Genomic DNA, 11,580 nt, shown 5'->3' on the forward strand with positions numbered 1-11,580 from the left:
ACATTAATTCAGCCAAGAACATACCCTCGCACATTTTGCCTCCTAGAATGTCTCTCCGTATATCTATTAAAAAAACAAAAATGCCACAGGATCCTAAAGGAAAGTGGAGAAGAAATCCGATTAGCAAGGACTTCCTAGGAAACTTAGAGTCACTCTAAGCACACTGAAAAGTTCTTTCAAATAGGCTTTCACTGATCTTTGGGATCCATACCAAGTGGTCATAAAGCTATGGCATTTGTCCTGTTTGATCTTATGCACAGTAAGGTAAAGTAAAGCACTGTGTGAGTTATTTAGACTAGTCACCGGAAGTAGGGGAGTCTAGGAAAAAGGGAAGGGGGTTGGGGACAATGGGGAGAGAAGTCAGGAGAACGGCAGGGAGAGGACGAGTGAGAGGAAAGGGGACCCAGAGAGACCTTTTCTTCACTGTCACCTTCTCCAATGCCTGAAGAACCTACAACTCCATCTGGCCAGAAGCCAGGATCGCAGACATCATTCAGATCTGCCTGCTGGGGAGCAGGAACCCAAGTGGTGTGAGCCATCACTTCAGTGTTTCAGAGTGTACACTGGCAGGAAGCTGGAGTGTATAATCTCATTCTGCCCACCACCTTGGGACACAGAAATGACATCCTCTATAGTAAACACTGGCTACCATTTATTTTATTTTCTGAGCATTATTTTTGAGAATATATGTTTATATTAGAGAAAATAAGGCTGAAAATCTAATTTCTATGAGATGAATGTATTTACTTTGAAACTGCTACAAATGAACTTTGTTTTAGAGGTTACTTATTTCTGTGCTCCACGGAGAAAATAAGCTATTAGAAATATGACATTTGGTTACTTACAAATTGTATGTTTATCTGTGTTCATTTCTACCCATATATAACAGAATAAAACAATCCATTTTCTAGATGTAACTACTCCATTCCTTGGCCTGTTTACCATCTAAATAATACAAATAGTCAACCACATGTCTTATGGAATCTTAGTCTTCTGGGGTCTCTTTCTCTTGCTGAGAAACTCAAGAGTCTAATTAAACAAAGATTATGGGTCCAACGGGATCACAACTTCATCAAACATTCACAGGAGTTATTGCTCACAGCACTGTTTGGAATTCAGCTAACTGCGTACATGTGACGTGAAATCAGCAGGGGCAATGTTTCATTTCTACAACCCTTTTCATAGCATCCTTCACTTCCTTGTTTCGTAGGCTGTAAATCAACGGGTTTAGCATAGGAATCACCAGTGTGTAAAATACAGACACCACCTTCTCTTGTTCTAAGGAATATTGGGAGCTTGGCTGAATATAACTAAAGCTTATGGAGCCATAGAACAAGGTCACCGCAGTCAGATGTGAGGCACACGTGGAGAAGGCTTTGTGTCTCCCGGCTGCTGAGCGCATCTTCAGGATAGCAGCGACGATGAAGATGTAGGAGATCATTACAGTCAGAAAAGTGATCAGAGCAATTATCCCAGAGAAGATTAATAGCAACAGTTCATTCAGGGATGTGTCAGAACATGACAGCTTCAGCAACGGGGGCAGGTCACAGAAAAAGTGACTGATAATATTTGGCCCACAGAAGGACAGTTTCATTAAGCCGATTGTATGTGTCAGTGAGTTGATTATACCTCCCATGCATGATCCCAAAACAAGTGCAACACAGACCATCTTAGTCATAGCCACTGTATAAAGCAAGGGGTTCACAATAGCTACATAACGATCATAAGCCATGGCTGACAGCAAGAAACCCTCAGTGGTAAGCAGCGCCACAAATAGAAAATATTGTGCAATGCAAGCAGAAAATGAGATGGTTTCCCGTTGAACAAAGAAGTTCATGAGCATTTTGGGTGCAAAGACTGATGAATAGCAAGCGTCTAAAAATGACAGACAACTAAGAAACTGATACATGGGTGTGTGGAGTTTGGGAGTTACTTGTATCAGAAAAAGCATCCCAAGATTTCCCACCAAGGAAATGGCGTAAATCAGCAGGAACAGCACAAAGAGAAAGACCTTCAGTTCAGCACGATCCGTCAGTCCCAGAAGGACGAATTCAGTTACCAGTGTAAGGTTCACTTCTGCCATGTACTTCTCTTTCTTAGTTCCTGGCAATGAAAAGAAAATAGCGATAGATTGGAACATTACAGTATTGTTAATGCAATACCTCTTTGGAACTCTTGCATAGTTGTATGACTTGAGTTAGTGACCTCTCTAAATAGTGAGACAACTGTAACTGGGAAACCTCTACTGTTTTCAATAACTCTATTTTCCCACTCCATCAAAGTTCCCAAAGTGAAGAAAGAAAAATGTGAAATCTTAGCATCAGAATGCATTCACAATGCTGATCTTATTTTGAACTTAAGACTAAAATACATTTCTCTTAAAAGTGTAGAGAAAAGTCAAGTTTACAAAAGCATAAGAATCTATAGAAATTTGATCTCTGCTTTTGGTAAAACTTTTTGGACTGAGTACTGCTAACACTGAATGTAAGACTAAACTACAGTAAATATCTAAGTTGGAGATGTTTTATTTTCATCTTCACTTTTAGTAATTATGTCACATTATTTAAAGTAGAATGTGGCAAAATATCAAAATCTAAGGTCTGAAATACCAACAAACTAACTAGAGGCATCTATGAAGAACACCTACAGAGTGTGAAGAGAGCATTCTCAACTGGAATTGAAACAGGCTGACCAGAGCTTAAAAGTGTCCTTTGATGCCCAATAGCAGTACTTGAGGGACACTGGGGGAACTGAAATATTCCCTCGTAGCATGAAAAAAAAAAGCAAAAGAAAATTTACAAAATAAAATGAGCCTACAAAGCACAAGATTACTTCGCACCACTCCACCTTTCATTTTACAGCATTGTTTTTAGAATATCCATTTTTACCACATTACCAGTGCACATCAACCTGTTGCTCAATATAATACTAATGGTGCGGATGGTGTAAATGACACTAGGTGCATGGGGAATGGGTGAAAACAAATTTGAAGACTTTAGACAAATCAGCAGATTGGTCTCCTCATCTTTAGAAAACAGGATATCAGTAGTAGTGGCATCATACTTCACTGGATTGTCTTTATAGTGGTTAGAATTCACAAACCTCTTGGGAGCACCCTGAGGCTACAACACATAAGGGAATTACTGTGCTGTGTCTAGACTCTTGTAGGGTATCTATCCATGAAATACAGAGTTTTGCTCTAGATTATAATCCTACTTTTAGAGGGAGAAAAAAGTCATTCTCTTTCGTTTTAAAATTTTTACCAGATTTGTGGAGTGTATCTATACGAAATATACAAAGGAGTGAATTTAACATGCCGACGGAAGGCACCACGTTCAACATCTCAGCTCATTTGGTGACCTCAGAGCACCCATTTGCATAGTTTACTTCTCTATGTTCCACCAAAATGACCTCAGGCAAACCAAAACTCTCTGTGGACTGGTTGAATACATCTTACTTTTAAAATAATCCACAAATGGAGTGAAAGATACTACTAAAGAAGATGAAGGCTAAAATTAAAGCTTACTTAACACATGAGAATCAAAGGTACAATATCATTTAGCTGAAAGAAATTGAGGTGCTCAGAAATAACCACTCCTAAAGAAAAGCTTATATGAAAAATTCAGTCATGTGTTTACCTTAGTTCAGCAGGAATAGAGTCCCTGGAGTTAAACTTCTGATTAAAAGATTCAGTGCTACCATTATTTAAAATCCCTTCCTGCTTCCTGAGAGATTTAGGAAATTCTAAAGAACATAATGATTCCCCGGGGCATTTCATTTTCTGAATACTATGATGAATAGATACAAATGTGGACACAGAGCAGAGGAAAAGGAGTATGTGAACTCTTAAAAAACAAATGCAGTTACACTGATGGTGATGCCTGGATGGAAATTAGCAAGGATATTTTGAAAGAACACATTAATTGGGTCATTGTACAAAATAATAATAATAACAATAAAGCAAAACAAAAAAAATAAAAAAATAAGATGGTAGACAAAGACCTAATAAAAGCCAGTTTTACTTCTTGACTCACATGGGTCATGGGATTGTAATCACAGCAAATATAATCCACTATTTCTTTTAAAATGAACCCAAAGAGGTATCTTGTGAATGTTCACTGTCTAGCCAGCGTCTCCTGGTGACCAATTCTGTAGTTTTTGTCATCAGAGTAAACTGCATCACAAAAGTGTTTGACAGCAATGTTTCAAATCATACTTATGGTCTATATATAGGTAAATAAGAGTTAAATTTAATTTGTGTTCTAAAAATCAAATTCTTACATACAAGTTTGTAAACTCACAAGCTGATCGAATTAGAATAGAAGACAACCCATTATTTTAAAAGTTCTAGAAGAATATTGGTGCCTTATCCAGTATTGTAAAATATGATTTACTCCTTGGCAGTATGTGATGAGTAAATAAAGAAATGTGGTTACTCAGATCAATAGTCTTTGTTCTTTCAGAAAACTGTACATTAGGGACCAAAACTCCCAGGTGCAAAGTATAAAATCTTTATGCTTGCAAGTATTCCGCAGACAAGAACTAAAAGACTGAAATCAAAATTAATACATGCAGAGAGCACAAGCTGAGGTGGTCTTACTGGGCATGGCTAAGCGACCCCTCATGACTTCTGCATTTGATATAAAAGTGCCAGGGGTTAAGTCTTACTTCCACTTCTGATCCAGTTTCTTGCCAATGCACAGAAGCAGCAGATGGAGTCGCCGTACTGGTATTCCTGCCACCACATGGAAAGCCTGAACCAACTTTTTCGTTCACAGATTCACAGGTTCAGCCTGGTCCAGCTACAGCTACAGCTGCTGGGGCATTGAGAAAGTCAGTCTGTCTCTCTCTTTCTCACACACACACACACACACACACCACCTATGTACAATCCAGCATACATACTCCTTGATATTGTAGGTAACACTATCATGAAAAGTATGCACTTCTGAAAAAGCGATTTTTTACACCAGATCTTCAGATGAATCGCCTCAAAAATGCTTAATGGCTCCAATAACAAGGAAAACTGATATCAAAGTTAAGTATGGTATTTATTGAGCATGTTTTGGTTTATAACCATATTATACTTAAAGCATATTCAGATTATTTTCCTATTTTGTCATGAGAGAATTGTGCAGAAATGTTATTAATGAATATATCAATGATCACCATTTTAAAGTGTTACAATTTAAATAATCCTTTTTTTATTTTTATTTGGACTACAGCTTTTAAAGAGAGAGAAGAGCAAAAGAGGAAGAGAGCGAGTTCTCCCATTGTTGGTTCACTCCCCAGATGGCCACAGCAGCGGTGGCTGAGTCAATCCAAAGCTGGGAGCCAGGAGTCTCCTCAGGGTGTTCACTGTAGATGCGGGGGTCCAAGGTTCTGAGTCATCTGCTGCTTTCTCAGGCTACAAGCAGGGAGCTGGATCAACCTAAAGCAGGTAGGAATAGAATTGGAACTCATCAGGTATGCAGGATTTTCGGGGGATTCATTTTTGTTTGTTTTTCTAAGATTTATTTATGTTTATTTGAAGGGCAGAGAGCGAGAGCACATGCACGCACATGGGTGAGTAAGAGAGAGAGAGCGAGAGAGCGAGAGACAGAGAGAGAGAGAGAGAGAGAATCTTTTATCCATTCATTCAGTAACCAAATGATTACAATAGTTTGAGTTGGGTCAGTTCAAAGCTAGCAGCCTGGAGTTTTCTCTGGGTCCTCTTTGTGGGTGGGGTTCTCAAGGACCTGGGTCATTTTGGTCTACTTTCCCAGGCACATTAGCAGGGAGTTGCATTGGAAGTACAGCAGCTGGGACTCCAACTGGTTCCCAGATGTGATGTGAGCACCAAAGGTGGAGTTTTATATTACTATGCTATGGAAATGGTTCCAGATCTTAAATTTTTAAATGCATCCCATCCAAACAATATTTTGCGGGTTATCTATGTGGTCATGAATCACTGTTTGTGTTTTTTTTTAATGCTCAGTAATATTCTACTGAATGTATTCTGCAGTTAATATTCATCCAATAGTCTGTTTACATTTGGATTGTTTGTAAAAAATATTAGAGAGAAAGCTTTGTCTGAATGTAGCTGCTCATTGATTTTGGTTTTTAGTTGACATGTAGTATTTTTTTTTTATTGTTTAAAAAATATGGAACGCTTCACGAATTTGCGTGTCATCCTTGCGCAGGGGCCATGCTAATCTTCTCTGTATCGTTCCAATTTTAGTATATGTGCTGCCGAAGCGAGCACGACATGTAGTATTAATAGACCTTGCTCAGTTCTGCCCAATAGACACCTGGCCATCGAGTCTTCCAGGCTCTGGAGATGATGCTCTTCTAATTTCCACATGCAGTGACTTAAAGTTTGTGGATCTGAGTTATTTTTTCACTTCATTTATTGAACTGAACATGTTTTATTACTATATAGTAGTTTAAATATTATTCAGTGTGGTACCATAGGCTTTGCAGTTTCCCCTCCTCCCTTCCTAAAGTCACTCCCTTCATCAATTTCCCTCATATTATTACAGTAGTATAATCATTTAAAAAGTCACAGGTTCATCATTCAAAATCCAGCATCCTATTGCCAATACGTATGCAACAGTTTCTTTGGGAGTTCCTCTTTGATTTGGAAGTAGAGATACATATGGCATTGCATCTTCACAACTGATTATGATAGTTTCTTTTACAAAGTTACTAAACTTCCCCTTACATGAAAAGTCACCGCCAAAATCAACAGCAGGAACAGTAATAAAAACCAGAACACAAGCTGGCACCCATATGGGATCCTGGCACATGCAAGGCAAGGACTTAGCCACCAGATCATCATGCTGGGCTCAGAAACAGTCTCAATGTTACTTTGTGATGTAATGATTTATTGGTCATAAGAGGAAATGCACTTTGTTTTTGTATATATTGAATTTGCATTTTTTTACATTTATTTATTTACTTTTAATTGGAAAGTCATATATATATATATATATATAGAGAGAGAGAGAGAGAGAGAGAGAGGAGAAGAGACAAAGAGGAAGATCTCCTGTCCGATGGCTCACTCCCCAAGTGACCTCAACGGCTGAAGCTGAGTCAACCCGAAGCCAGGAGCCAGGAGCTTCTTCTGGGTCACTCATGCAGGTGCAGGGTCCCAAGGCCTTGGGCCATCCTCGACTGCTTTCCCAGGTCACAAACAGGGAGCTGGATGGGAAGCAGGGCCGCTGGGATTAGAACTGGCAACCATATGGGATCCGGCATGTGCAAGGTGAGAACTTTAGCCACTATGCTATCACACCGGGCCCTTTCTTGTTAGTTTTATGAAGTGCTGTTTCTTTAACCTTCTCTCTCTCTCTCTCTCTCTCTCTCTCTCTCTCTCTCTATATATATATATATATATATATATATATATATATATATATATGTTTATGAAATCACTCACAGTTTAGAAATTATAGGAAAGTATTTCCAGTGATGTAAAAAAAATAAGTGTTCCAATTTGCATCTGAAAAATTGTTATCCACATAAGGCTGTGATTGAATTCTTTATTTTTATTGCAAAATCAGATATACAGATGGGGGAGATATAGAGAGGAAGATCTTCCATCCATTGATTCACTCCCCAAGAGTTTGCAACAGCCAGAGCTTAGGCTATCCAAAGCCAGAAGCCTAGAGCTTCATCCGGGTCTCCCATGCAGGTGCAGGAACCCAAGACTTTGGGCTGTCTTCAACTGCTTCCCCAGGCTACAATCAGAGAGCTGGATAGGAAGCGCAGCTGCCAGGATTAGAACTGGAGCCCATATGGGATCCCAGTGCATACAAGGTGAGGACTTTAGCCACTAGTCTATTGCGCTAGCCCTGGGATTGAATTATTGGCTTCTAGTTTTATTGTTATCTGAAGGGCAGAGTTACAAAGAGAGAACTTGATGAGAACTTCCATCCACTGGTTCGCTCCCCCAATTCCTGCATGGCCAAAGTTGGGCTGAGCTGAAGTCAGGAGCCAGTAGCTTCTTCCAAGTGTCCCTTGCAGGTACAGGAGTCTATAGAGTTGGGCCATTCTTTGCTGCTTTCCCAGGGCCAGAAGCAGGGAGCTAAATAGGAGCTGAAGTAGACACGATGCAAATTGGCATCCATATAGGAGGCAGTGCAGACAGAGGATTAGCTTGTTAAGCTCTGGTTCCAGCCCCAAGTGTTATAATATTTTTAATACACAGTATATTTGCATGCTTCCCCTGACTTGAGATCTAGTATGAAATAATTTACCCTTGGTCTCCTCACAGTAGTTGGCAAGGTCTGTTCAGCATGATGTATTTCTTAATTGTATTTAAACTTTTAAAATTGTTTTGTGCTATTTTAATAGATGTTACTTGAATCTTGCTATAATTGTGCATCTGCTCATATTCCCCTACCTTGTCATCCTTAACCACCATTTAAAAACTGCAGGTGATAAAAATCTTCCTTCTTTTCAAATGAAAAAGTTGATTTTCAAGTTTGTTGTCTGTAACTATAAACTTTGTGCATATCATTTATTGAAGTATATTGAGGCCTTTCTCATTTTTCATTTGATCAACATTTGCAGCATCTATTTAGGTTCTGGTTTTCTATTCAAAAATTTGGAGAATGGACGGGCAAATGGGTTCTCTGATTTCAAGGTGACATTGGAAGCACCTGCGGGAGAAAAAAGAGGGCTGGTGACACTCCCATAAGAAGCTGCAGATGAGCTGGGGCCTACACTTTGCTTCCACGTACCCTGGAAGTCACTGTTGAAAGGTTCTGAGGTGGGCACAGCTTTCTGTCAGCTTGAGCACACGCTCTGGCTGCAGACGCTGCATACTTTGGAAGTGTTTTGGGTCTCTGGTGAGAAGTCTGCTTCCTTTTTTTCTTGCTCGCCTGCTCCTTAGCCTCACCAGTAGCTGCTGCTTAAAACAACGCCCCAGAGTTGCCACATTGTAGCCTTAGCATTCACTCCCCCAGCCCACCCTCACTGACTGTCTTCATTTAAGTTCAGCTGGAAACAGCACTGATGGAGAAGGCACCAGATCCACCTTCACCACACACAGCTGGTGGGGCTGCCTGGGAAGAGTCCATCCCTCGGGAAATCAGGGACAATGCTGGCCAAGTGGGCAGCAGGAAGGTTGCTTGGCCACCCCACCTGATACCCAGGTTGCTAAGTCCTTCAGTGTGTAAGGACAGGGCCTGCACCTCCTCCAGGCACTCATCATAAGCTTCTTGGTATTCCTCATGGAGGTTGATCACGTTCACAAAGGTGGGGTGTTTGGAAACTGCAGCTGTGTCCGGCCAGTCTTAGAGGGGATATACACATGTAAGGTAGCTCGCAGTCCTCACACATAACTAGGAGGTGACAGTTTACCTCATTGGGTGTCTGCTGTCAAAACCATGATCCTTTTCTTGCTTTTGTTTACAAACTTCTGCACCTTCTTCACCAGATGCTTCCTTTTCTGAGTCACAGCTTCATTGCACTTGTAAATCATCAACATGAGGCTGTAGGAAGCCAGGGGCTGTGCTATAGGGTTCAGGTTAGCCAGCAAGTGTGATCCCTGCAGCATGCCTCCTACTGGACCAGCCTTTATTTTGATCATAGCAGCAGCTGTTGCACGTGCATCCAAATGAAGCCTCACAGAATTTTAAATAGTGTCTGTTTCTAAGATAGTGTTAGATTTGGGAAGCATAGATAGGAATGAGTTACATGAGAGTTCTCCATGAAAAAGATTTTTTTGCCGCATCTTTCACATCCTTATTCCGCAGGCTATAAATCAATGGGTTTAGCATAGGAATCACCAATGTATAAAACACAGCAGAGATCTTTTCCTGTTCCAGGGAATATTGAGAGCTTGGCTGGATATAGCTAAATGTCACCGAGCCATAGAACAAAGTCACAGCAGTCAGGTGGGAGATACAAGTAGAGAAGGCTTTACGCTTCCCTTCAGCTGAGTGGATTCTCCGGATGGCAATGATGATGCGGATATAAGAGACAATGATGATGATCAAAGTGAACATTGCAATGACTCCAGAGAAAATCAAAAGCAGCATCTCATTGTTATGAGCATCAGAGCAAGAAAGCTTCAAAAGCGGGGGTATGTCACAGAAAAAATGGTTCACAATGTTAGGACCACAGAAGTCTAGCTTGAGCAAACCGATTGTGTGTGTCAGAGAGTTAATGAGCCCACCCATATAAGATGCCAGGACCATGCAACTACAAACACGCTGGGTCATAATGACTGTATATAACAAGGGATTAGCAATGGCTACGTAACGGTCATAAGCCATCATAGACAGAAGGATTCCTTCTGTGGTTATGTACACTGCAAAAAGGAAACTCTGTAGAACACAGCCAGAGAATGTACTGGCCTTACGATTTAAGAGGGAATTGGCCAGCATTTTAGGAGCAAAGATAGTAGAATAACATATATCACAAAAGGAGAGGTTGCTAAGGAAGAAGTACATTGGTGTGTGAAGTTGGGCATTCAACCGGATCAAGACAATCATTCCCCAATTACCTGCCAGAGTGATGCCATAGATTAGAGAGAAAACCAAAAATAAAGGTATTTGTAAATCAGGATTTTCAGTTAATCCCACCAGGAGAAATTCCTTCACATGTGTGTAATTCCAACCTGCCATGCATTCAAGATTCTATATCTGCTTGGCTGCAGAGCAAGATGGTATCATGAAAAAGAAGAATAATGATTTCCTCCTCATTCCATTATCCACAACCACATGAGCCTTGTAATATCACCCTATAATTAGATGAAAAAAGGACACTAACATTAGCAGTTAGGCTAAAAAAAGAACTATTATTATTATTTTTTTGGAATTAGAGATTTTATTACCTGGTTCACAGAGCTTATCTTATAGTTAAAGACATAATTTAGATCACATATGTAATAATTAGTACAATTTGTAATCAAATTCAGAAAAACCCAACATCAAATCTCTGACTTACTCTATGGCCTTGAACAAAGCAGGTGTAATATTGTTATGAAAATAATTTTCTTACATTTCCCCATGAATTTCTTGAAGCACCCTTGTATGAGCCCTATGCTTTTGAGGGGAGCTAACAAATCTTCCCTTGTCCTGCGACTATCATGGTCCTATTACTTATGCTCATGGGACTGTCCTCCATGATATATTGACTCCCTTTCAGATTCTATTCCTTTATGGACTTTGCCTCCTGTGCCAGTTCTTCAATCAGGATGTTGGTGTCTGTGTCTTTGAGTAGAAATGGAACTGGAGGAAGAAAGCACACCCACCTTCCACTTGGTATTTAGTTTGCCTCTGATTCCGGCTTCCAGCGATGTGCAACCTGGGAAACAGCAGGAGATGGCCCAAGAAGTTGCATTTTTGCCAGTCAAGCAGGTACCTCACCATGAGGTGTGGTTCCTGGCTCCTGGTTTCAACCTAATCCAGTCTCAGGTGTTGGAGGTATTTAGGTAGTAGAGCAGAACATGAGAAGTCTAGCACGGTCTCCATTTCTGAACCTGAGCCTTTAAAATATTTTTAATGACAATATAATTTTATGTATTTATTTATTTGATTGCAAAAGCTAAGATATAGAAGAGAGACACATGCAGAGAAAGAGGGGGTG

General features: G+C 40.2%; 2 protein-coding genes, 1 non-coding gene and 1 pseudogene across 3 annotated transcripts; all 4 read right to left on the bottom strand.

Moving 5' to 3' along the window:
- Nucleotides 1-1,144: 1,144 nt before the first annotated feature.
- On the bottom strand, nucleotides 1,145-2,083 carry LOC101535357 (olfactory receptor 1052-like). Its single transcript, XM_004585542.2, has one exon. It carries the CDS (start codon nucleotides 2,081-2,083, stop codon nucleotides 1,145-1,147), a length of 939 nt encoding a protein of 312 aa, XP_004585599.2.
- Nucleotides 2,084-6,137: 4,054 nt separating this feature from the next.
- Nucleotides 6,138-6,244, bottom strand: LOC131480253 (U6 spliceosomal RNA). The gene has a single exon (XR_009245373.1). It is a non-coding gene; the product is annotated as a U6 spliceosomal RNA (small nuclear RNA).
- A 2,737-nt stretch (nucleotides 6,245-8,981) lies between these two features.
- On the bottom strand, nucleotides 8,982-9,577 carry LOC118757718 (H/ACA ribonucleoprotein complex subunit 2-like; annotated as a pseudogene).
- Nucleotides 9,578-9,680: 103 nt separating this feature from the next.
- LOC101535607 (olfactory receptor 1052-like) lies at nucleotides 9,681-10,616 on the bottom strand. Its single transcript, XM_004585543.2, has one exon. The coding sequence runs from the start codon at nucleotides 10,614-10,616 to the stop codon at nucleotides 9,681-9,683; it is 936 nt and encodes a 311-aa protein (XP_004585600.2).
- Nucleotides 10,617-11,580: the final 964 nt, after the last annotated feature.

Source organism: Ochotona princeps, chromosome 4, assembly GCF_030435755.1.
Source record: "Ochotona princeps isolate mOchPri1 chromosome 4, mOchPri1.hap1, whole genome shotgun sequence".
Taxonomy (NCBI): domain Eukaryota; kingdom Metazoa; phylum Chordata; class Mammalia; order Lagomorpha; family Ochotonidae; genus Ochotona; species Ochotona princeps.